The sequence below is a fragment of the Ursus maritimus genome, unplaced genomic scaffold (assembly GCF_017311325.1).
Source record: "Ursus maritimus isolate PB19 unplaced genomic scaffold, ASM1731132v1 scaffold_6, whole genome shotgun sequence".
Taxonomy (NCBI): Eukaryota; Metazoa; Chordata; class Mammalia; order Carnivora; family Ursidae; genus Ursus; species Ursus maritimus.
The window spans coordinates 22,580,473-22,607,770 of NW_024426774.1; the positions used below are offsets into that span (position 1 = coordinate 22,580,473).

At 39.2% G+C, this 27,298-nt stretch overlaps 1 protein-coding gene across 4 annotated transcripts in view; it reads left to right on the forward strand.

The window, feature by feature from the left end:
• Positions 1-27,298, forward strand: part of CLIP4 (CAP-Gly domain containing linker protein family member 4) — a 71,721-nt gene that overhangs the window by 8,219 nt on the left and 36,204 nt on the right. For 3 of the 4 annotated variants that reach the window (XM_008700269.2, XM_040623048.1, XM_008700270.2), the window contains exons 2-8: positions 435-574; positions 1,359-1,452; positions 2,597-2,758; positions 4,517-4,635; positions 7,862-8,098; positions 14,372-14,507; positions 21,900-22,037. In XM_008700269.2, the coding sequence (XP_008698491.1) occupies positions 435-574; positions 1,359-1,452; positions 2,597-2,758; positions 4,517-4,635; positions 7,862-8,098; positions 14,372-14,507; positions 21,900-22,037 (1,026 nt within the window). The remainder of the gene's footprint in view (positions 1-434; positions 575-1,358; positions 1,453-2,596; positions 2,759-4,516; positions 4,636-7,861; positions 8,099-14,371; positions 14,508-21,899; positions 22,038-27,298) is intronic. The other variant, XM_040623049.1, reaches the window with a different exon arrangement.

Consider the following 27,298-nt stretch of genomic DNA (forward strand, 5'->3'; position numbering starts at 1 on the left):
ATTGCACACCAGTTGATATTTTGGCATTTTTCCCTTTTTATGTGTGTTTTAATTATAGATGTGAATCTATTCTTTGTGATATATTTATGTTGTGAGAGCTGAAAATATTTATAAAATTTGACAGATTTTCTGTGCCTTAGAAGTAGTTATTGGAAAATTCAAGGTTTGAGATGGGTGCGCTCACATTTTTTGTTCTGTCTGTAATAAAATGTGGTATGATGCACAGAAATCGTGTTCCCACAATTCAGGAATGCTGCATACATTTTGGCTCTCTTGACTTTGGTTATGAAAATAGCTTAACGTAAACCTACTCCTTCTGTATCAAAATATCTGTATCTTTTGAGCCCTGGTCTTATTGTTTATTATTTTCAATATATTTATTTGGCACTTTTAATAAGTTTAATTTACCCTTTTTTTTGTTTTATTTCAAACAGAGTTTTCTTTCTTTGATCCTAATGATACATCATGCCAGGAAATTCTCTTTGATCCTAAAACTTCTGTATCAGAATTATTTGCCATTTTAAGACAGTGGGTTCCTCAGGTCCAGCAAAACATTGACATTATTGGAAATGAGGTAAGGAATTCTTCCATTGTACATTTTGCATTGTTAGGATTGTTAATTGTATAGATGCTTCCCCCCCGCCCCGCCCCCGCAAGCCCACCATCTGAATGGAAAGGCGGTGATAAATGAAAAACCTTTCAGAGATTCTGATGTTTGTTCTTTGTATCCCCAGGCTGTGCGTGGGGCAGTTGAGTCGGTATTGTACCTTCTTTCCACAGTTCCCTCGTGCTCCTCTCTTGCTTACGGCTGGAGTTCCGATGTTAGCACTCGAGGTGGCAGCAGGCATTTTCCATACTTCCTTTCTTCGTATACATTAATTTTGTAGACTTTAAAAAATACATTTCATGAGGAGATTTGATTACCAACGTGTTTTATTCATACTTTTGGGTGGTCTGGTAAAGATCGAGGCTTACACATAGTTTTCAAAAATAATTTGATTCTTTGAAGGAGGTAAGAAAGAATAATTAGTTTTTTTGACCTGCATATTGTCATGTGGTAAGAAGAGAGCGCTTATATATTTTTTCAAATACCATTACACCCATTAGAAAGAACATTTTGTTTATCCTTTGAGAGGTTAAGGGACATATTGGGAGTGCCAGATTACCTTGGAATAGTCTTTAAGAATTTCCTTCAGTCTGGTGACAGATTATTTTCATTATTGCTATTGGATGCAGAATTTAAAATTTATCCCTGTTCTAGCTACTCATTTTATTGAGAACTAATTCTGATAGGATGGTCTAACTTGGTTCTCAGCATTTCAGTCATCATGTTGACATATCTTCCTTGGCTTCTTCAGATTCTTAAGAGAGGCTGCAATGTGAATGACAGAGATGGACTGACGGATATGACTCTTTTACATTACACTTGCAAATCTGGAGCTCATGGTATCGGTAAGTGTGTGGAGAATCTGCTAGTGGCTTGAGACATCTGTATTTGTGTTCGTATAAGCTATGTTATGCAACCAGAGTCCCTGCGAGGGCACCTAGCTGATGATAATAATGTCCCTGAACAGGTAAGCATTCCGTTGGATCCTCCCCAAAACCTTGTTCCCTTCCCTTTCTTTTCTCAGGGGTGGGGGTCTTTATAGTCTCCTGATACCTCCCAGCTTTTCTAGAGCAGGCTTCATGGCTGCATTCTCACTAGGTGAGAGTAATGATGACACCCTAGAACATTCCTGAGAGATTACAGCAAGGTTAGACAATCCAAGCTGTTTTCCAAGCATCCCAATCCTCACAGATCCCAGTCTTAGGCCTAAGGAGTATTCCTGTATAGATAACATATACACCTATTTTCCCAGATTGGCGTTCTGTGCTTTACCACTATGTAAACCTGCCTCTTATTAACTATATATTGTGGGTATCTCTCCCTGTTTCAGTAGTCTGATATATGCTTCTTAAGCTGTTGATGGTGAAAGACTTTTTTTCCTTATAATCCATCATGGACTAATTCCTTTTGTAAAAAAAAGAAGACAAAAACCAAACGAAATTATAATAGAAAAATGAAACAATTATTTTTCAAAAGGCATAAAATTACATTTAAATTAATATATTCTGAAGAAATGATTGCATCAGAAAAAATAAGAGGGTTATCAAAAGGACAGGGCAATGACAGTTTGGGACTGGTAGTGGTCCACAGAACACACTGAGCAGCACTGGTCTAGGGCATTGCTTTTAATGGCTTTATAGTATTCCAGTATGTGGATGACTCATGATTTGTTTAACCAATTTCATATTACTGTACTTTTAGAATTTTATTTGAGAATAAAGTAGTCATGTTTATTTATAAAGTAGTTTAGTTTCAAAGTTTTATTAATAGTAAAAAGTGCTGTGATGAACGTCTTTACAGCTAAGTGTTTATCCATATCTCTGAATATGATTTTTTTTTTAGAACAAATCCCTTGTAAGTGAAATTTTTGAGGTGTATACGTAGATTCAGTATGCTGTTTGCTTGGGCTTTTTAAGTAAGGTAGTAGATAGCCATCCACTGGAACTTCAGTTTGTACTGAAGAAAAATAATTTAGAAAACTTTCTTTAGGTGATGTTGATACAGCTGTAAAATTTGCAACTCAACTTATTGATCTGGGAGCAGATGTTAGTTTACGGAGTCGCTGGACAAATATGAATGCTTTGCATTATGCTGCTTATTTTGATGTCCCTGAGCTTATAAAGGTGATTTTGAAGACATCTAAACCAAAAGGCAAGTACTGTAAGATCACCATTAGATGTTATTAGTTGGACACTTTATTAATGGCATAAAAATTAACATTCAGAGAAATTTCTGCTTCTAATCCATCTTGTTCCATATGACCTCTTACCCCATTTTTCTTTTGCCGGAGTAGTTTAATATTTCTTTATTGAAGATTAATTGCTGTCATTAAGCAAAAGCCTTAGTACAAAGAGATACAAAATAAAACGGCGTGCTCTCGGTTTTTTATAACCCCCCAAATTCCCCAGTATAACGTGGATTTTATAAAGTGTAATTGAATCTATGTGCTATATAATTCTTTTGTCTTGAGTAGCCAGAAATAGAACAATAAAGCTTTCAGAGCTAAGCACTGAAATCATAAAGAGCATTTTAGATGGCATTTGCTTCTGAAATTCTCTGATTAAAGAAGGATACAAATTCAGGTGTTTTTTTTTCCCCCCTTCCTATTTTGATGGCGATATCCTAAAATTGAATATCAGACTGACTATATTACAGTGCTGGTATTTTGACTTTCTCTCTGGTCCTCTCCGTGGGTCAGTTTTCTATTGAGAACAAGATGAGAGCAAATGCGATAGTATTACTCTAAGTGAAAGGTGAGCGGCGTATGGTGTTTTCCGCATTCACAGAAAACTTGTTTTAGAGATTCAGTAGCTAAATTTCCCAGCGTGTTTGTTTGTCACTCTGCTTTGTACAATCATCCATTTTATCTTTAGCTTTGGCCTTTTAATTTTTGATTGATGTTAGGAAGAAAGCCTCTTTGGATAGTACAGTGTCTTTAATAACTCAGGAAGGTTTGTCCTGAGCATGTTTTAGTTGTCTGCAATTGTAGATAAGACATGTGGGGCAGTGTGGTTTAGATTAAGGTAGGATTAGTAGAACCAGATATATTAAACTCTTGTTATAGAAAACATTTGCAAAATGGGATTCCCAAATCTGGAAGATTTCTTGTGTCTAAGTATAGCATCGTGGTGCTTTATTGAAAGTTATTAAAATGTCCTTAGAATTGCAAGATTCTTCTTCCCTATCATGAAGTCCTAAGTCATTTGTTGAATAAAGTATTATGAATGAATATGATTTGTAAGCATTTATATATTTAATTAGTCTTTAACTTATTCCTGATTTGGAAATTCTGTGTTGTTTTACCTACTACTTTTTATGTGAACGGCCAGATAGGAAATACTGTAGGCCTGGTGGACCACTGCAGCGACTTGATTTTGCAGTTATGGCAGGAAGCTAGCCATAGAGAATATGTAAATAAATGCCTGTGGCTATGTTCCAAAAAAACTTTATTTCTAAAAGCGGATGGTGAGTTGTGTTTGCCCATGGGCCATAGTTTGCTGGTTCCTGACCCAAACCTTACTACCTTACTGTAGCTGTCACAACACACATGCAAGAGGTTAAGAGTGATTGTGTTAAGATCGTTACTTTCACAAATGTGAATTATTACCATTAATTTCTTTTAAATATAGTTTAGTTTGTCATGGTTGGAAAATCTATGATAACACCAGTCCATGTTATAATGAGATTTTATTGCACTAAAAAAATAATTGGGTAACCAGATTGTAATATGAAGATTTGGTTCCGTCGTGAAATGGTGCTTCTCGTGGATGGGTTTAAGTCTCAAAAATGGCTTAATAAAGTTCTCCCTCCCCACCCCAACTGGAAAAAAAAAATCCCACCTGTCTCCTTTTATATTAAAATAGCTACATTTAAATTTTTAGCTAATATACTTGTGGTGTCTCATTGCAGATGTAGATGCCACTTGCAGTGACTTTAATTTTGGAACAGCTCTGCACATTGCTGCTTATAACTTGTGTGCAAGTACTGTGAGATGCTTGCTGGAGCACGGGGCAAATCCTGCATTTAGGGTAAGAGGTTAAATTACAGTTGAAAATGTAAGAGTTAAAAGGTCTGACATTATCTTCCAGTAAAGAGTTCAATCTGGGTGTTGTTACAGAACTCATAGAAGGAAAGGATTTGTGCTGCAGATAAAGAGTAATGGTGATCAACTTTATCTCAAATAAATATAGGGCATAGCAGTGAATTCCAGTCCCCTTACATTGATAAGCTCTGTAAAATTTCCTTTCATCCAGTGAGGTCAAATGTTCCTTAATGTGTCATCATGTTTGAGTTTAAGTGTCTTTCATTTAGTTTTTTGATATGTTTACAAAAAGTTAACTATCAAATTAAAATGCATATGGTAAAGTGGTGTTTCTATATTAAATCATAGTTTAAATTCTTTTGGAAAGAAATTTTATTTGAGAAAATTTTAAAAAATGCACATTTAGGAGTGCAGTAAACCTTTAAAAATAAAATTAAAGGAAAAATGGATTTTTTCATGATAATCATGTAAATTAGTAAATTTACAAAGTTAACACACAGGATTGCATTTCATAATCTTCAAGTCTTTTGATGTTTTATTGTCTTTACAGAGTGGCTCTTGATGTTTTTTTCCTTAATATTAATAGCAGTAACCTGCTCTGGCAGGGATTCTTAATTGGGTTTGGGCCTTCCCTTGAAGGAAGGGAATTAGTTAATTAACCCTTCATTAGTTAATTAACCCTTCATTAGTTAATTAACCCTTCTCCCCTCTTTCCTTCCCCTATCTGCCCCTACCTCCTTCCCTATTGTTTCTTGGGCTTGGGGAGAACACAATAAATCAAAGTCTTCGTCCCCAAAGAGAACATAGTGTAGAGGGGAAGATGGACAGTAATTTTACTGTAGCTGTTGGCATTCAGTGGGTTACGATGTGGGGGTGGGCACAGAGTGCCATGAGGTCACAGACGAGGGGTATCTCTCTAAGCCTTTCTGGCAAAGGTGACGTTGAGCCCTTAAACATAGTTAAGAACTAACCAGTTAGAGGAGAGAGGTACGAAAAGCCTTTTAGGGACACAGGAGAGTAGCATTGACCATGGCTAGGAGATGATTCCCCCAGTTTGGCTGGAATGCAAAGGTGATACATTTTTGCTTTTCCTAGTAGGCTGTTGACAAAGCCTTCTTCGTGGAGAGGCTATTTTGAATTTAGTAAAATGCAGTGAGGCGTGCCACTGAGGTAAATTTGATTCAAGCCAGAAGCAATGTCAGATTGTTGTATTTTGAAGGTTAAAAAAAAAAAACAGCCAACATGTGGGTCAGCAGTAGCTCTTGGCTCATACTCTGATAACCACAATTTTAGAAGAAAATGGAGTTCTGTAATTAATCATGAGCAAGCCTTCTTATGTCAGCATGACATCATCAGTGTTTTTATTTTATTATTACTATTTTTTTTTAACAGAAGCTTTAGTTGCCAAATTTCATAGGAATTAACATAAGTGTGTGACTTGTTCTAGAAAGGTGAGGATTTAAAAAACCTAAGGTAAAATAGTCCTTGTTAATACAGCTTACAACTTATCAGTACAAGGTTTAAAAAAAACTTCCCCTCTTTTTATCAAGAGTACATATTAGTTCTATGCATACCTTTATTATATTTTGTATATTTTCTTTGAAATCTGAAATTATTTTTTTTAAATTTTTTAAAAAGATTTTATTTATTTGACAGGGAGAGACAGCGAGAGAGGGAACACAAGCAGGGGGAGTGGGAGAGGGAGAAGCAGGCTTCCCACCAAGCAGGGAGCCCGATGCGGGGCTCGATCCCAAGACCCTGGGATCATGACGTGAGCCGAAGGCAGACGCTGAACGGCTGAGCCACCCAGGCGTCCCTGAAATCTGAAATTCTTTAACAGTCCCGTCACCGTCCCAGAAATTTGATAACATGTCTCCCTGCCTTATTTTTACTTAGGACCAAAATGACTTGAATTTTAAAACAAAAACTGTGAGGCACTCGCAAACTAAGCGTGTTCTGAAAACCTCATTCTTTCACCCATACGGAGCAATTAAAGGTCATTATCAGCAGAGAAGACAAGGAAAAGAAGTTTCTTGGCAAAAGAATCTCGATTCATCACATTAAAAGAAGATTACAGTCTGGAAACTTTCTCATACCACCTAAGGTGTTTGGTTAGGGAACTTTGGAGAGAGATCCTGTGTTTGAGGGAAGGATAGCCCTCAGTAGGAGAGAGGCTGAGTGTAGTGAGTCCTGGACTTGGCTTCAGTTGTCCCCTCTTCCAGGAATCCTGTGAATCGCTTTGAAGGAGTCATTAACCTTTTCTTGCTGAATTTCCTTAATTGGCAAACTGGAAATGATAGTGATATTTTACTCGCTTAGTTGGTTATTATCTCTTCTGCAATATATACATTCGGTATGGATTTTTATCTGTTGTGTTCATAAGCTTTTTCTTGATATGAGAATCAAATGAGACAATTTCTATGATAGGATTTGGTTATATAAACACCATGCAAATGTTAGTGGGCTTGTAACTGACCATTTTATCTTGTTGCGGGATTAAATCCAAGGAAGCAGTCTCTCCTTTACAGTGAGACCAGAGCTGTTATCTTGATGATAGCACACATTTTAGAAGTGTTGAAACTGTAGTTTCTATTCCTGAAATCGGAGTCACTCCACGAGTGGGCAGGATGGGTTAGGTCACACGGCCGAGGCGGCGGAATCTCCGATCTGGGGTCTAAACCTGCGCGGCCCGGCCTGCGGTCCGCTCACGAGCTCAGCGCCGGCGCCTCCCCGAGTCGGGGCCGCCTTCCCGGAGCAGCTGGCCTGCGTGCTGCTCCCCGTCTCCTCGGGCCTGTGCCCCCTTCCCGGCTGCGCTGCGGGCATAGACGTCCCCCTCCTGGGATTCTCCCCTTCCCTTCCCGGAATTCTCCCCTTCCCTTCCCGGAATTCTCCCCTTCCCTTCCCGGAATTGTTTTTCTCTCTGCCGCTTTTTACCCTTTGATATATCACGTCTTTTACTTGTCGTGTGCGGTCTGTCTCACTCCAGCAGGTGTGCTTTCTGCGGGCAGGGCTTTTTCTCTTCACCCCGGGGTCAGTGATGTGTAGAAGGGCGTCTGGCACATAGCAGGTGTGCAGTAAACAGTGAGCCTAAATACACGATGAAGGCCTTGAACTGAAGTTTTTTTCACTGTTATTTTTAAACCTAATTGTGTATGACCGTGTAGGACCGTAAGCGATGTGCACTGAAGGTGTTCTCTTCTCCGTATTTGCAGAACGACAAAGGACAGATCCCTGCTGATGTCGTGCCGGACCCAGTGGAAATGCCGCTGGAGATGGCCGATGCCGCAGCGACCGCTAAAGAAATCAAGCAGATGCTGTTAGACGCAGCGCCCCTGTCGTGTGACCTTCCAAAGCCCCTGCTTCCAAACGGTGACCGTGCCACTAGCAAGGCGATGCTCGCGTCCCTCGGTCTGAAGTTGGGGGATCGCGTTGTTATCGCAGGACAGAAGGTACGGGGAGTGACCGCCGTCTCTGAAGCCGTGACCGAGGTCGCAGTGTGCGTGGCCCGGGCATCACGGCTGCAGCCGCATGGTGTGGCCAGAGTCTTGCGTTTTTAAAAACAGCGCAGTGTGTGAATAGAAACAGACTTAATGGAAACGGTGAGACTGAGAGGCACGCTTGCTATGAAGTGTGACCTAAGAACATAAACTCCTTGGACGGAATAACGAAGGCCTCTCCGTGGGGGTGGGGAGAGTGGAGTCCAGTAGGGCTGCTGAGTGCATTTGGAGGCGCGGCTGGGACATCGCTGAGCCTGGGGGGTTCCTTGCAGCCCCCCTGCCGCCCTCAGTGGGTTTTTCCCACTACAACTACCTGGCAGTAATGGAGCAGTGAGACTCTGCCATTCATGGATGTTTGGCCTTGGGATCCTACAAACAGGGAAATCTTAGATATTAGTTCAACCTCATAATAAAAATGTATGTGGAAAAGAGGACCCCCCCGCCCCCCACCTACCTTGGCCTATTGAAGACGCTCCGATGCCTTTTTCTCCAAAGCCTCAATGTCCTATGGCACTGTCTTGCTGCGATCCATTCTGTTTTTTAATACCTCATAGGGAAGGGCTGTTTCGTTTTCTTTAACTTTGGGGTTAATAGGGAGCTGGGTATGGAGAATGGAACAGGGAGTTCCTGTTTCCTAACACAGTTGTGTGTAAATATTTGGGTGGGCTTGTGGGGAGGGTGACACGGGTTTCTCAGAAAAATGCCAAAATCTGGAAGTTTGATTTACTGAGAAAACTGCTTCAGAAAGGAAGGTAAACTCCAAACAAACAATTATGTTGAGAATGACATTTACCAACTTCCAAAAGAATATACTCCTAGGGCATTTGTTAGCTTTTTTTTTTTTTTTTTTTAAACTTGGGATTAATGTTCAGCCTCTTCACCATTCCTGTCCTGTGTCTGAGAATGGATGTTTAGAAGAGTTATTCTGTTGTTTTTATTTTGGATAATTTGAGGCTACACGAAAGCAGAGACGTGTAATGAGTGTGCATGCCCCAGTCAGCTGGGTTTAACCTGATTGTCTCACGGCCGGTCTTGCTTCCGTTACACTCTCTCTCGCTCTGTTGCTTGCCTTTTCATACTCGTAGGAATGTCTTTCAAAGAGTAGAAGTTTGACATTTTGATGAAGTCCGTTTTATCAACTTTTTCTCATATGGATTATGTGTTTAGCATAGCTAAGAAATTTTCTACAGTGTCATAGGACATAGACTTTTCCCAGAAGTTTATAGTTTTAGGTTTTACATTTAGTTTTATATTTAATTTTGAGTTAACTTTTGTATAGAGTACTAGGTGTAGATAGAGTTTCTCTCTCTCTTTTTTGCGTCTGATTACCTGTTTGTTCCAGCACCATATTTTGAAAAGACTATTCTTTCTCTCTTGAATTGCCCTTGCCCCTTTGTCATCTTACTGGGTGTGTGGGTGCATTTCTGGATTTTATTCTACCCCATTGATCCAATGATTACCCTTTCTTCAGTACTACTCTGTCATGATTGCTGTAGCTTTATAGTAAGTCTTGCAATCAGATATTGTTAGGCCCTCAGTTTTGTTTTTTTTTTTAAGTTTCTTTGTCTTTCCATGTACATTGTGGAATCAGCTTATGGATTTCAAGTCCTATAAAAAATCCTGCTGAGATTTTGAATGAAATCGAGTTGATATAGGTCAGTTGAGGAGAGCAGATACCTTAAAGATATGGAGTCTTTATTTATTTATGTATATTATTTATTTATTTATATTATATTTTAAAGATTTTATTTATTTATTTATTTGACAGAGAGAGAGGCAGCCACCGAGAGAGGGAACACAAGCAGGGGGCGTGGGAGAGGAAGAAGCAGGCTCCCAGTGGAGGAGCCCGATGCAGGGCTGGATCCCAGGACGCCAGGATCACGCCCTGAGCCGAAGGCAGACGCTTAACACCCAGGCGCCCCAAGATATGGAGTCTTTAAAACCCAAGCACAATAGGGGTGCCTGCGTGGCTCAGTTGGTTAAGTAGCCGACTCTTGGTTTCGGCTCAGGTCATGATCTCAAGGTCATGGGATTGAGCCACATGTCAGGCTCTGTGCTCAGCATGGACTCTGCTTGAGATTCTCTCTCTTCCTCTCCCTCATCCCCTCTCCCTGCTCGTGCTCGCTCTCTTTCTCTAAAATAAATAAGTAAAATAAAAAAGACCACAAGTGCAATATATCACTATTTAGTAGATTTTTGATTTGTTTCATCAGTTTTGTAATTTTAAGCATTTATTTATTTAAATTTTAGGTAGTTAACATGCAATGCAGTGTAGGTTTCTGAAGTAGAATTCAGTGATTCATCACTTATATACAGCACGCAGTGGTCATCATAACAAGGGCCCTCCTTAAAGCCCATCCCCCATCTAGCCCATCCCCCATCCACCTCTCTCCATCGACCCTCAGTTTGTTCTCTATCATTAAGAGTTTCTAATGACTTGTTTCTTTCTTTCTTTCTTTTCCCCCTTCCCATATGTTCATTTGTTTTCTTAAATTCCACATGAGTGAGATCATATGATATTTGTCTTTCTCTGACTTATTTCACTTAGCATAATACACTCTAGCTCCATCTACATTATTGCAAATGGCAAGATTTCTTTTTTGAGGGCTGAGTAATATTCCATATATATATCGCACATCTTCTTTATTCATTCATCAGTCAATGGACATTTGGGCTCTTTCCATAGTTTGGCTGTTGTTGATAATGCTGCTATAAGGGTGCATGTATCCCTTTGAATCAGTATTATTGTATCATTTAGGTAAATGTAGCAGTGCAATTGCTGGATCATAGGCTCGTTCTATTTTTAACTTTTTGAGGAACCTCTGTACTGTTCTCCAGAGTGGCTGCACCAGTTTGCGTTCCCACCAACTGTGCAAGAGGGTTCCCCTTTCTCCGCATCCTCGCCAACACCTGTTGTTTCTTGTGTTGTTGATTTTAGCCCTTCTGACAGGTATGAGGTCGTATCTCATTGTGGTTTTGATTTGTATTTCCCTGATGATGAGAGATGTTGAGCATCTTTTCATGTGTCTGTTAGCCATCTGGATGTCTTCTTTGGAAAAGTATCTATTCATGTCTTCTGCTTGTTTCTTAACTGTGTTATTTGTTTTTTGGGTGTTGAGTTTAATAAGTTCTTTATAGATTTTGGATACTAGCCCTTTATCAGATATGTTGTTTGCAAATATCTTCTCCCATTCTGAAGGTTGCCTTTTAGTTTCATTGATTATTTCCTTTTGCTGTGCAGAAGCTTTTTATCCTGATGAAGCCCCAATAGTTCATTTTTGCTTTTGTTTCCCGTGCCTGTGGTGACGTGTCTAGTAAGAAGTTGCTATGGCTGAGGTCAAAGACGTTTCTGCTTGTGTTCTCTAGGATTTTGTTGGTTTCCTGTCTCATGTTAAGGTCTTTTATCCATTTTGAATTTATTTTTGTGTATGGTGTAAGAACGTGGTCTGGTTTCATTCTTCTGCATTTTGCTGTCCGTTTTCCGCAACATCATTTGTTGAAGGGATGGTCTTTTTTCCATTGGATATGCTTTCCTGCTTTGTCGAAGATTAGTTGACAATATAGTTGTGGGTCCATTTCTGGGTTCTCCATTCTGGTTCCATTGATCTATGTGTCTGTTTTTATGCCAGTACCATACTATCTTGATGACTACAGCTTTGCAATGTAGCTTGAAATCTGAAATTGTGATTCCTCCCATTTTGTTTTTCTTTTTTCAGAATTGCTTTGGCTCTTTGGGGTCTTTTGTGGTTCTGTACAAATTTTAGGATTGTTTGGTCCAGCTCTGTGAAAAATGCTGGTGGTATTGTGGTAGGGATTGTGTTAGATATGTAGATTGCTTTGGGTAGTACAGACATTTTAACAATATTTGTTCTTCTAATCCATGAGCATGGGATGCTTTTCCGTTTCTTTGTGTCCTCTTCGGTTTCTTTCATAGGTATTCTATAGTTTTCAGAGTACAGAGCTTTTACTTCTTTAGTTAGATTTATTCCTGGGTATCTTATTAATAGTTTTTGATGCAATTGCAAATGGGATCAATTCCTTGATTTCTTTTTCTGCTGCTTCATTACTTGCGTATAGAAATGCAGCAGATTTCTGCACATTGATTGTGTATCGTGTGACTGTGCTGAATTCATGTGTGAGTTCTAGCAGGTTTTTTGGTGGAGTCTTTTTTGAGTTTTCTATGTAGAGTATCATGTTGTCTGCAAATAATGAAAGTTTGACCTCTTCCTTGCCAGTTGTAGTTTTAAGCATGTCTTAGATACTGCTGTGCTTTGTTAGATTTTAAGTTTTTCATGATCTTTGGTGCTATTGTAAATGGTGGTGTTTTGGAAATTTCCTATAGAAATACAGTTGATTTTTGAATGTTGACCATGTATCCTGTAACCTTGCTAAATTTATTAATTCTATTGGCTTTGTATGCACGTGTATTCTTTGGGATATCATATGTAAACGATCATGTTGTCTGTGAATAGAGACAGTTTTATTTCTTTCCAATGTGTATGCTTTTCATTTCTTTTTCTTGCCTAGTTTCATTGCCTGGGGCCTTCAGTATAATGACGAGTAGAGGTAGTAAGAGTTGATAAACTTGTCCTGCTCCCAATATTAAGGAGAAAGCAGTCAGCCTTTCATCATTAAGTATAATCGTTAGCTATAGATTTTGTGGGTATCTTAATTTATTAAGTTCTGGAAGTTCCTGTCTAATCCTGTTTGCTGAGAGGTTTTTTTTTTTAATATTATCATGTTGAAATTTGCTAAAGGCTTTTTCTGCATACGTTGAGAGCGTAAGTTTCTTCCACCTTTAATATGTGGATGATGTGATAAGTTGTATTGATTAATTCTCAAATGTTGAACTAGCCTTGCTTTCTCATGGTAACCCTTACTTGGTTATGACGCTGGATTTGATTTGCTATATATTGCTGGATCCTGTATATTGCTGGATCCTGTATATTGCTGGATTTGATTTGCCCTTATTTTGTTGAGGATCCTTGTGTTTGGTTTTCGTATTAAGGTAATGCTAGGAATGAGTTGAGAATTAATCCTTCCACTTTTATATGCTAGGTTTGTGTAGAGATGATTATTTTTCCTTTAAATTCTTTGGTAGATTTCATCAGTGAGTCCATAAGGTTCTTAAGGGTTTGTTGTTGTTGTTTCTGTTTTTTGGAAGGTTTTAACTACAATGCAGGTCTGAGTTTTGACAGTTTGCATCTTTCAAGGAATTGGAACATTTTATCTCATTTGTTAAATTTACAGGCACAGGGTTGTTCAAAGTATTTTCTTACTATTTTTTAAATGACTGAGGGAATGTAACGATGTCCTGCTTTCATTCATGATGTTTGTAGTATGTGTCTTCTCTCTCTTTTGTTTCCTTGGTCCCTAGCTAGAAGCTTATTAATCTTATTTATCCTTACAAAGAATCAGTTTTGGTTTCATTGATTTTTCTCTATTCTTTTTCTGTTCTTAATTTCTTATCTTTTAAAAAAAAGATTTTATTTATTTATTTATTTATTTATTTATTTATTTATTTATTTGAGATTGAGAGAGCAAGAGAGCACAAGAGAGTGAGCAAAAGCTGGGGAGAGGGCAGAGGGAGAGGGAGAAGCAGACTCCCTGCGGAGCAGAGAGCCTGATGTGGGGCTCCATCCCAGGACCCTGAGATCAGGACCTGAGCTGAAAGCAGATGCTTAACCAACTGAACCACTCAGGCGCCCCATTATTTCTTATCTTTATTGTTTCTCTCCTTCTGCTTGCTTTGGGTCTTCACTTTCTAGTTTCTTAAAATGGAAATTTAGATCATTGATTTGAGACTTTTTCTAATACAAGTGTTTAATGCTATAAATTTCCCTCTAAGCATTGCTTTTGCTGCATCCTACAAATTTTTATATATTCTGTTATCATTTTCACTGAATTAAAAATGTTTTTAAATTTCTTTGTGATTTTCTCTTTCACCATGGGTTATTTGGGAGTATATTTTTAAATTTCCATTTATGTTTGGAGATTTTCCAGAGTCAGTTGTTAGGTACATACAGATTTAGGATTCTTACATCTTTTTGGTGAATTGACTTCTTATGGCTATATAATTCCTCTTTTATCCCTAGTAATTATTCCTGTTCTAAAGTCTACTTTGAGAGAATGGTTTTTAAAAACTTCAGTGGTAAATTTGCAAGAGCAGCGCATTTAAAATTACTCATGATCTTCAAAATTTATCCTGATTTATGTTTTCTTTAGGTTGGAACATTAAGATTTTGTGGAACAACTGAATTTGCAAGTGGGCAGTGGGCTGGCATTGAGTTGGATGAACCAGAAGGAAAAAACAATGGAAGTGTTGGCAAAATCCAGTACTTTAAATGTGCCCCCAAATATGGTAAGGTAGACACTAACTAACTTAATGAAAATTAGTTTAAGATAATCAGATTTATTTATTTATTTTTATATTTATTGTTTTTTATTTTTTATTTATTTATTTATTTATTTTTAATGATTTTTTATTATATTATGTTAGTCACCATACAGTACATCCCCGGTTTCCGATGTAAGGCTCGATGATTCATTAGTTGTGTATAACACCCAGTGCACCATGCAATACGTGCCCTCCTTACTACCCATCACCGGTCTATCCCATTCCCCCACCCCCCTCCCCTCTGAAGTCCTCAGTTTGTTTCTCATAGTCCATAGTCTCTCATGTTTCATTCCCCCTTCTGATTACCCCCCCCTTTCTTTATCCCTTTCTTCCCCTACTGATCATCCTAGTTCTTATGTTCCATAGATGAGAGAAATCATATGATAGTTGTCTTTCTCTGCTTGACTTATTTCACTTAGCATTATCTCCTCCAGTGCTGTCCATGTTGTAGCAAATGTTGAGAACTCTGTTCTTTCTGATAGCTGAGTAATATTCCATTGTATATATGGACCACAACTCTTAATCCAGTCATCTGTTGAAGGGCATCTCGGCTCCTTCCACGATTTCTATTGTGGACACTATGAACATTGGTGCATATGGCCCTTCTCTTCACTACGTCTGTATCTTTGGGGTAAATACCCAGTAGTGCAATGGCTGGATCATAGGGTAGCTCCATTTTTAACTTTTTAAGGGACCTCCACTGTTTTCCAAGTGGCTGTACCAACTTGCATTCCCACCAACAATGTAGGAGGGATCCCCTTTCTCCACATCCTCTCCAACAATTGTTGTTTCTTGCCTTGTCTATTTTTGCCATTCTAACTGGCGTAAGGTGGTATCTCAGTGTGGTTTTGATTTGAATTTCCTTGATGGCTAATGATTTTGAACATTTTTTCATGTGTCTGTTAGCCATTTGTATGTCTTCATTGGAAAAGTGTCTGTTCATATCTTCTGCCCATTTTTTGATTTGTTTATTTGTTTCTCGTGTATTGAGTTTGAGAAGTTCTTTGTAGATCTTGGATACCAGTCTTTTATCTGTAGCATCATTTGCAAATATATTCTCCCATTCCGTGGGCTGCCTCTTAGTTTTTCTGACTGTTTCCTTGGCTGTGCAGAAACTTTTTATCTTGATGAAGTCCCATAAGTTCATTTTATCTTTTGTTTCTCTTGCCTTTGGGGATGTGTCATGAAAAAGGTTGCTTTGACCGATGTCGTAGAGGTTGTTGCCTATGTTCTCCTCTAGAATTTTGATAGATTCCTGTCTCACATTGAGGTCTTTCATCCATTTGGAGTTTGTTTTTGTGTATGGTGTGAGACAGTGGTCAAGTTTCATTCTTTTGCATGTAGCTGTCCAATTTTCCCAGCACCATTTATTGAAGAGACTGTCTTTTTCCCACCGGATGTTTTTTCCTGCTTTATCAAATATTAGTTGCCCAAAGAGCCGAGGGTCCATTTCTGGGCTCTCTATTCTGTTCCATTGGTCTATGTGTCTGTTTTTGTGCCAGTACCATGCTGTCTTTGTGATCACAGCTTTGTAGTACAGCTCGAAATCCGGCATTGTGATGCCCCCAGCTTTGTTTTTCCTTTTCAACAGTTCCTTGGAGATTCGGGGCCTTTTCTGGTTCCATACAAATTTAAGGACTATTTGTTCCAGTTCTTTGTCCTCCACTATGAGCCTGCTTCTTCCTCTCCCACTCCCCCTGCCTGTGTTCCCTCTCTCGCTGGCTGTCTCTCTCTCTGTCAAATAAATAAATAAAATCTTTAAAAAATAAAAAAAAAGATTTTATTTATTTATTTAGAGAAAGAGAGCACGATCAGGGGGAGGGACAGAGGGAGAGGAGAGAGAGAATCCCAAGCAGACTCCTCGCAGAGCTGGGAGCCCAGTGTGGAGCTTGATCTCATGACCCTGAGATCATGACCTGAGCTGAAATCAAGCGTCAGATGCTTAACCAGCTGGGCCACCCAGGCGTCCCTACTCTTCTATTGTTTTTAAATAAAACTTTTCTCCTGGTTATCTGTGTAGTTAATGAAGGGGCTGCCCTTTTCCTGCTGTGAGCAGTATAACGATTGGGAGATGGTGTCTTACCAGGAGTACATCCGGCTCCGTGGACCTCCCATAAATCCCGCTCACGGTGCTGTCATGACTGAGGGAGGGACTTTGTTATCCAAGAAGTGCAGAACTCTGGGGGTTGAAAACTTGAAAACTTGGAAAAGCAAATGAAGCAAACATTATAACTGTATTCCTGAGGTGGGAGGATTCTTTCTCTTTCTGACATATGTTTGTTTAAATTCATATTCTTTCTCTCTCTCATACACGTACACACATACATGCTCCTTAACGTATGGAATTAAACTTGTCACTTGCTACGTCGTGAATATTTTTCCTTGTCATGAAATAGCCTTCTAGAACATTAACTTCCCTGGTTGCACAGTATTTCAGCTACAGCCCCACGGGAAGGCACTCTGGTCTAATGCCGACGTCCTTGCTCGGAGTCTGACTGCGTGGGTGTGAATTGGCTTCTCTACCTACCAGCTGCGTGACCGGAATTCTCTTCTTATGCCTCAGTTTGTCTTCTATAAAATGGGGCTAATAATACCTCTAGAGTTTGTATGAGGATTGAACGTGTTGATAAATGTGTAAAGTACCTTGAGTAGCGCTTGATTCCCTGTAAGTCCTCAACAAATGGTGGTTATTTGCTCGCTGTTACACATTTATCAAGATCACCCGTTTCCTTTTGTCAGCCACTTAAAACGGAGCATCAGTTTTTGTCTATTAATTTTTTTGTTTATAAAAATATTTATTGTATGAAGTTTGAAAAACATAAAAAAGGTTAAAAGAAGAAAATAAAATTACCTGTATATTTCTTCTGTTTAATTCTTTTTGCAAAATCTGGATTATATATAGCTATATATTTTGCATTTTTACTTGACATGCTACTATACTTTCTCCAACTCATTAAATATTGTTCGAAAATGTGATTTTTAATGGCTCCATTTCCTTTAATCTTTCCAATTTGATGGGTAAAAATTTCTATGTTTGAATTCATATTTCTCTGTGGTGAAATAAAACACTTAAAATGTTTTGTTGTAATATATGTATTTTTGTGTTATCCTGGCAATTGCTGAGAAATAATTGTTCGTATTACATGCTTATTACATAATTGAGATATTAGTGTGTTTTTAAAAACTTTAGAGATACAAAGACATATTTAAGATATTAATCTTTTATAGTGTTCACAGATACTTTGCGCACCTTGTCATTTGCCTTTGAACTTCATGTGTATCGTTTGGCATAGAGCTTTATGTAGTTAAAAGACTTTCTCTTTATAATTTCTTAACATTGCTTTTAGGCTTAGATAGTTCTTTCTAATCCAAGGATTAATTTAAAACTATATTTTATTCTTTTGAATGTTTTAATTTTTTACACTAAATTATTGAACCCATTTGGAATGTATTTGGGTAATTGTGTGGAAGTAAGAATTTGATTTTAGTTTTCCTCTGTTAGCTCATTTTGGCAGCTGTGAAGCAGACTGAGGGCAAGGATCAAAACTCCTAGCAACGCACAGGGCAGATGTAAATCTGATTCGTGGGAAATGCTTAGCTTGTAACTGAATGCATGTTGCCCCCCAAATATCATCATCCCAAGGAGAGGGATGCTTGATGCGGACAAGGCCGGATGCCCCCAGGACCCTGCTTCTGTCCCTTTCGCATGCTTAAAGGCGAGTTTTGGGGGCAAGGATCATGTGTTGGATTATGGAAAAATGAGAGTTGCCCTGACTAAGGAGAAGCCAAAGAATTTGTCTCTTCTCAGCAACAGATTCTTTCCCCCCTCTCTCTATCATTTTTCCTTTGGCTTGTTGGGCTTCCTTTATTACAAATTTCTTATAAATGCTATAGTCTCTTTCAGGATTATGTTGTTCAACTGATCTGTTATTCTCAGACATACTAGATTTTTTCAATTCTAGAAATTTTATAATTTTTAAGACTTTTTTTTTAGAGCAGCTTGGGTTCAAAACAAAATTGAGAGGAAGATACAGAGATTTCCTGTGTCTCCCCTGTTCCCAGGCATGCAGAGCCACTCCCACTATCAGTGTCCCTTCACTGGAGGGTACATTTCTTAAACAGAGAGACCTACACTGACTCATCATCATTCCAGAGTCCATCGTTTACGTTGGGGTTCACTCTTGGTGGTGGACATTTGTGGGTTTGGACAAGTGTTGAATGACATGTCTCTATCATTCCAGTGTCATACAGAGTATTGTCACTGCCCTGAGAATCCTCTGTGCTCTGCCTATAAATCTCTTCCCCGCTCAGCCCCTAGAAGCCACTGATCTTTTTACTGTCTTCTTAGTTTTGTCTTTTCCAGAATATCGTATCGTTACAATTCTGCCATACGAACCCGGCCTCTTCAGACTGGCTTCTTTCACTTTGTAATTTGCATTTAAGTTTCCTCCATGTCTTTTCATGGCTTGATAGCTCATATCTTTTTAGCACTGAATAATAGTCCATTGTCTGGGTGTACTACAGTTTATTTACCCATTCATCTACTAAAGGATATCTTGGTTGCTTCTAAGTTTTAGCAGTTATGAAAATTTTTATAATAAATTTTAATACTTGGCAGTACCATTTTTATGTCTTTTAATAATTACCAAGGTGAATACATAAGTCAAATCATAAGATTTATTAAAAACATCAGTTAAATCCTTCCCTCGCTTGCCCTCCCCTGACCCTGAGTCCTGCCCTTTAGAGGCAAGAACTATTTCAACTTCTTTAGTTGTATCTTCTGATATTAATATTTATATTTGAAAATAATACATGTATATGAATGTCTCTTGATTTTTCCAATTTTTATTTTTTTAAATAAAGGTTTTTTTTTTTTTTTTTTTAAAGATTTTATTTACTTGAGAGAGAGAGAGTGTGCACAAGTCAGGGGTGGGGAGGGACAGAGGGAGAAGCAGAGCAGGGAGCCCGATGCCAGGTTCAATCCCAGGACCCTGGGATTATGACCTGAACTGAAGGCAGATGCTTATCAGACTAAGTCACCCAGGCGCCCCTAAAAGATTTTTATTTTTAAGTAATCTCCACATCCAACATGGGGCTCGAACTCACAGCCCAGAGATTAAGAGTCACATGCTCTACTGGCTGAGTCAGCCAGGTGCCTCTGATTTTTCCAGTTTTCCAGTTTTTTTTTTTTTTCTATTGACTTTATACTCTGAGGAGAAAGATTGGGTGCCTTCATTATTCTAATTCAGTTTATTTCTTGGTTTACTCCTTTGTTTTGGTGGAGCACATCCTTTAGTAGTTTTTTTGACAAAGGACTCATAGGAGATAAATTTTTTGAAACCTTCCACTCTAAAACTATGTTTATTTCTACCCTCAGCCTTCCTAGGATAGTTTGATGGACAGGGAATGTCAGGCTGGAACTCATATTCTCTTCGTATTTAGAAGGTGATACTCCATCATCTGATGGAGTTTGGCAAACTTTTTCCGTAAAAGGCCAGAGGAAGTATTTTCGGCGTCAAGGGCCACGCAGCCTCTTGTAGTGAAGAAGCAGCTGTAGACCATGTGTAAACACGTGGGTGCTGGCAGGACTTGAAAAGAGGTGGCAGGCAGGATGTGGCTCCTGGGCTCTTGGTGTGTCAGCTACTGTCTTGAGCTTCCAGTGTTGCCGTGTGCAAGTCGCAAAATCTTTCTTCCGTGTTTGACTTTTTCCCTCCTCTCTGTAGCAGCTTTTAGTATTTTTTTCTCCTTTTTATCATTTTCTTTTTTCTTTAGAGTTTATATTGTTTTATTCCTTACTAATATTTTGATGGAGTTTTGGGAGGGGTTGTGGTAAAACAAAAGCCATGTTTCTAGAAATGTGTTATTCTATTTAAAAATAGTTCTTCCCTCTGTGTTTGTTGTAGTTAAGCTTTACGATTATATGTCAAGATCTGAGGAAAAGTCCCATCAGATTTTTTGATTAGCATGAGTTACTAAGAACTTTAGCCCATATTCTGCACATACTTGGGGCTTTGGTTGTAGCCAGTCATTGATCTAAATTTAGTTTTGATTCTTCCAAATTATTTATTTCATAAAAAAAAACCAGGAAGAATGAGAACTTATATTAGGTGGGGTTTTATATGCTATAGAAATCTTTCAAAGCCATGGAATTAAACATGTACTTTTTAAGATGTTATGTGGAATACTATTGTGTGGAAATTTTCTATTAAGACCTTGAAAGAAAAACCATGTAACTTTCCTCAGATTAAGAAAAAAACCATTCATTGAACAACATTATTATGACAGTAATGACAAATTTCTAAGGTAATTGGAGAGTAATCTGTTCTCATCAATATGTTTTGGTTTTCGGTTTTTTACTGTATTATATCCACACATAAAACTTTTCTCAGATACAGTCATAATATAATCATATATATAATTTCATTTTTATTTTCTTGATTTAATTTTCATACTTTTGTGTATTTTTTTTACAATTTTTATTGTTTTACTTACTGATGGTGATGTAACAGTTCAGGGGTATACTTCATTCATTCATCCTGTTGCCACGTGTTTGTTTTCTCCTACTTAGAATAATATCGCGAAGATGACATACTCAGGTATACAGTCTTCTCCTTCCATTTAGATTATTTTTTCATAATTAGTTTCCAGAAGTGTAATTTGGTCTTGGTAGTAAACTAGAAATTGTTTTGGCTCTGGAAATCTATCTTTTCTTTCTACCATACAAGTGTAACTTTGTAACTTTTGTGCACATCTCTATTTTCTTATAATTTATTTATTTATTTTATTTATTTGACAGAGAGAGAGACAGCCAGCGAGAGAGGGAACACAAGCAGGGGGAGTGGGAGAGGAAGAAGCAGGCTCCCAGCAGAGGAGCCTGACGTGGGGCTGATCCCATAACGCTGGGATCACGCCCTGAGCCGAAGGCAGACGCTTAATGACTGCGCCACCCAGGCGCCCCTCTTATAATTTAATGCCACTAAGTGGCTTAGGTTAGAATTTCTGTCTCCCACTAAGATTGTACAAATTTACAATTGCCGATAGCTTAGTCAGAAATTACTATGATGGAAAACTATTACCTTCACTAATTTCTCTTTTCCCTGAATTTCACTTAATACCTGATAATGCATCTTTTATGTGATTCTGAAGTTACTGTGTTGTTCGTCTTGACGGATGGATTGTAAGCTCTCTGAGGGCAAGTACTGTGTATCACTTTTTTCCTGTCTTTCCNTACAGGTCACCTGGTAGGCACTAAAAGAGAACCTAAAGATTTATATTGCCAACTGGTTATACTTGCCCCTTTATTTGAAATGCTTTTAATTGCTTAACACTAACTCAAGCTCTCCATTCCTCCCTTAGGTATTTTTGCACCTCTTTCAAAGATAAGTAAAGCAAAAGATCGAAGGAAGAATATAGCACACACTTCTGGAAAAACTGTGCCTTTCATCAGGTCCCACAAAATTGATGTAACTCATGTAACGTCAAAAGTAAACACTGGTAGGTCAAACCAGAAAGTTAAATCTCTTCTTCAGGGTTTTTTTTAATTTCCTTTGCAGAAGGCCTTATATTTAGTGTGCTTCACATTTTTTTGTTAGGTAACTCTGGAACTAGAATTCAATAAAATCTGCATCTTACGTGTTTTTAAATGTCAGGCATGGTTTATGATTTTGATTCGTGACAAGACTATTTTACACTTGTTCCTTTCTTTTCTTTCTTTCTTACCACCTGCATACCTTCATCACCCCCTCATCTAACCTCCAAGCTCGATTTTATACCTCCAATAAATCCTTATAAACGCAACCAGATGTATGTTTCTCACCTACTCAAGGATTTCAGTGACTTCTTGTTTAATCAGAAGTCCTGACTCTTTAAACTGGCAGCCTGAGTCCTTCCTGTGTATAACGGGGTCTCTGGTGACCTCCGTAGCTGAACTGTGGGTTCTTGTCCTCACTCTTCCCTCCATACTTTGTCTCATGCTATTTCTCTGAGTGCAGCAATTTGATTTCGGCCTTTTGAGGCCCTCGCTGTGCTTTACCTGCTTATCTGGATGCTGTTTTTCCAAGAAAACTTCCCTGGGGACCCAGATCCCTTTGACGTCTCCGTTCTGTCCACCCTTATCGTACACTTGTATCCACACTGCACTCACATTATTTGTTAGTTTGGGTCTCGTCCTCTGATTGCTTCGTTTGTGCAGATCTCTTATCCTCTCAGCAAAATTTTAACCTTGAAATGGACCGTCAGAGTATTTTGTACTTTTGTGTTCACTGTAGTAGTAGATAGGGGCAAAATATGTGCTCAGAAAGTGCTCGCTAACTTGTCAGTGGCTGAAGCAGAAAGGCTTTCTCCCGTGATTCAAGGATTTTGTCCAAGCATTGGTTGGCCTTTCTGCTCTCTTCCATTGAGCTATTTGAGTATCTCTGTGTCAGTCTGTACTTCCTAACTACTATAGTTTTTAACCAATAAATCTGGATAGCTATAGAGGAAAGCTCCCTACCTTATTCTTAAACAGTGTCTTGCCTGTTTGGATTGCTATAAATCACACTTCCATATAAATTTTAGAATAAGCTGTTTAGTTTCTTTAAAAAATATCTGCTAAAGCTTTATTGGTTTTGCATTTAAACTATAAGTCAATTTGGGAAGAACTGACATCTTTACAATGTTCAGTCTACAATGTCCAATGTTCAGTTCACTCTAAGCTTGGAATATTGCTTTATTTAATTGGGTCCCTTAAAAATATGTCAATAAGATTTTCTAATTTTCTCTACAGCTGTTTTTGTACCAGTTTTGTTAGGTCCGTTTCTAGATACTTCATACTTTTTGTTGCAATTGTAAATGGTATCCTTTTAACCTGAAACCCAGAAGTTCACAGCCATTATGGAAAGCAAGCCCAAAGAGAAGCCCTCTATTTCTGGTCTAAGGATCAGGGGAGGGGTCCCCTACTAGATAGAAGATGGAGGAAGTCCCCTTTTTTATGATAGCTTTTTTCCCCCTTTGGTTCATTCCCGTGCCTGTCCCTGGGCAGTCCTGCGTGGTGCAACAGAAGCGGTAGATGGCGAGGCACCTGAAGCCCCACGGGAGGGGAACCCTCTCTCTGACCAGAGAAACTGTGGTCCCAAGAGCATGGATGGAATCCCCAGTAGTTTGTCTTGTGTTTTTTCACTGCTTGTTCCCACGGGCAGAGCCAATCCTGGGAGACTGTATGACAGAACAGGGAAACAACCCTAGGCATCCTGCCCAGATACCAGGAAGGGATGTCTCCGGGAGCAAGAAGGTAGCAGGGAGACCATGGAGAGGAGGAAGCTCAAGAACGTGATCTCAAGATGCTGGGTGTGAGCTCCTGGGGTCGCGGTCCAGTGGCGCATGCGTGGATCTGAACACAGGCTTTGGTCTCTGGGGTCAACAACTGCCCAGGTCCCAGGCACTACTGGATGGCACATCATAGGAGAAAGATCCCAAAAAGGATTTTTTTTTTTAATAAAAATTTTTTTATTATGTTATGTTAGTCACCATACAGAACATCCCAAGTTTTTGATGTAGTGTTCCCTGATTCATTACTTGCGTATAACACCCAGTGCACTATGCAATACGTGCCCTCCTTACTACCCATCACCAGCCTATCCCATTCCCCCACCCCCCTCCCCTCTAAAGCCCTCAGTTTGTTTCCCAGAGTCCATAGTCTCTCATGGTTCATTCCCCCTTCTTTTTATCCCCCCCTTCATTCTTCCCTTTCTTCTCCTACTGATCTTCCTACGTCTTATGTTTCATAAATGAGTGAATCCATATGCTAATTTGTAAACTGAACTAACATTGGAACTACATTGTACAGAAGTTGGGTAGGGATGTCTAGCCTGAACCGGATTGGGTTGACTCCTTCATAAAAGAAAACAAAACAATAAACATTCTCCGTAGGACTTAAATAAAACCAGAGTCCCACAACATAATATTCAAAATGTACAGGATACAATCCAAAATTGCTCAAAATAGAAAAGCCAGGAAAATCTCAACATCTCTCAAGGAAAAAGACAATTAAATGTGGCCAACACTGACAGGACACAGACATGACACAGATAAAGATTTTAAATAATACATTAACCATGCTTTAAGAATTAAGGTTAATACTCTTGAAACAAGCAGAAAGAAAGTTCAGAGAAATGAGGATATAAAAAAGAACCAAATGATGTGTGGGTGCGTACGCACGTGTGCATGGACGCACAGAGGAGTTTGGTTAAAACTGGGGCGACATAAGATTGGTGGATTGTATCAATGTTGGCATCCTGCTTGTGGGATTATACTATAATTATGTAAAAAATTACCTTTGGGGTAATTGGGCAAAGTGTGCAAGAGATTTCCCTGTATTACTTTATACAACTGCATGTGAATCTCCAGTGACTCAATTAAAAAATTCAAATAAGGAACCAAATGGACATGTTAAATGAAAAATAACTGAAAAATAAAAAATGCACTCTGTGGGGTGCCTTCACAGAGTCTCTCTTACCCACCCCTCGGNNATTCCTGCTGTTGTCCTTCTGGCCCTCATTCCGCCTATTGTAAGAACTTCTCCCTGGTCTGTGCTTCCTGCCTCTGCCCCTCTCTCTTCCTTGTAAACTTTGTTGTCAGGGTGATGTTATTACCCCCTCTGTTCATGCCAGCCCTCCTTCACCAAGTCCATCAGAGGCCCATTCCTTCCACAAGAGGACCAGGTCCTTATCTGACACTGTCCTCCTCTGAGATTTCACTCTGACCTGTCTATTCAGTCTTATTTCTCCCACATCCCAAAAGTACTCTTTATTCCAGCCATGCTATGCATCTGTCTCTGACCTTGTCCTTAAGATTTTTCTTTTCTTTTTGTCCATCTAGAATGCCTACCTTCAGTTCTTCCTGGCTACACCTCCAGTATGCTATGGAAGATGTCTTTTCTTTTCTTTTTTAAAGATTTTATTTATTTATTTGAGAAAGAGAGAGAGAGACCATGGCAAGGTGGGGGGCAGAGGGAGAGGGAGAAACAGACTCTCTGCTGAGCTGGGAGCCAAATGAGAGGCTTGATCCTAGGACCCTGAGGTCATGACCTGCACTGGAGGCAGATGCTTAACTGACTGAGCCCCCCAGGCGCCCCTGGAAGTCTTACCTGTCCTTCAAGACCTATCTCAGAATGTGATCTCCTTGATGAGGCATTAATTTATCTTTGTAAACACAATTATTGTCTCTTTCCTCTATGTTAATGCTTATCAGTAAATCTCCTCATATTTTCGTTATTTGTGCTCACATCATTCTACCATTCTGCATTGAAAAGGTGCTCCTTTTGGGCTGGGGCCATGTCTCGTTCACGCTGGTGATGCTCACAGTGCCAGGTGTAGTCCTTCACTCAGATGCTTCCAAAGCGGAAAGAATTGAAATGGGTGCTTGATGGAATTTAAAACTGGGTGGAGTCCATTAGGTTTTCTATTTAAATAATTTGGTTCTGTAGAATGGAAACAGAAGTCTTCATAAGGCAAAGGATTATTCGTGGGCCTTTTCTTTATTTATTTTTATAATAATTTTTTATTATGTTATGTTAGTCGCCATACAGTACATCCTTAGTTTTTGATGTAATGTTCCATGATTCATTATTTGCGTATAACACCCAGTGCTCCATGCAATATGTGCCCTCCTTACTACCCATCACTGGCCTATCCCAATCCCCCACCCCCTTCCCCTCTGAAGCCCTCAGTTTGTTTCCCAGAGTCCATAGTCTCTCATGGTTCATACCCCCTTCTGTTTACCCCCCTTCATTCTTCCCTTCCTTCTCCTACCGATCTTTCTGCTATTTCTATGATCCATAAATGAGTGAAACCATATGATAATTGTCTTTCTCTGCTTGACTTATTTCACTTAGCATAATCTCCAGTCCCATCCATGTTGCTGCAAATGTTCTGTAATCGTTCTTTCTAATGGCTGAGTAATATTCCATTGTATATATGGACCACAACTTCATAATCCAGTCATCTGTTGAAGGGCATCTCGGCTCCTTCCACAATTTAGCTATTGTGGACAATGCTGCTATGAACATTGAGGTGCATATGGCCCTTCTCTTCACTACGTCTGTATCTTTGGGGTAAATACCCAGGAGTGCAATTGCTGGATCATAGGATGGCTCTATTTTTAACTTTTTAAGGGACCTGCACACTGTTTTCCAAAGTGGCTGTACCAACTTGCATTCCCACCAACAGTGTAAGAGGGATCCCCTTTCTCCACATCTTTTTTAAAGTGAGTCTGTCTGTGACACTTGGGTGTGGTGATAGCGGGGCCATCATTGTCACAGCGCCAAAGGCAGAGAGTGTGGGGCTTCTTCCTGTCTGACGTTCACTTTCATGATGAGTGGCTTCAATGGTTTGCAAAAAAATTTTTACCCAGAATTCACTCTCCAAGTAGAAAATCTGTCACTGATTTGCATACACAAGAGTGAAATCTGTACGTTGTGTGCAAGTCCTCGTGCGTGTACGGCGGTCGTCCTTGCTCTGCGTGGGCTTCGCTCTACCTGCTGGCATTGTGCAGACACACTAGTGAGTGTGCGGAGTGTTGGACAACGAGGTAGCTGGGCTTGAACTGTTTTATAGTATTTAGAATTCCGTAGCGGATTGTTAAACAGGTCTAAAAGAGACTTGGTGGTATTTGAGGAAATCGATTGAGGTTTTCAGAGGGGCTAAGAATGCATTCTCCGCCCCCCCTTCACGTAATGAAATAGTCGATCGGCCCCTGCAGTCTGTGAATTTACTATCCAG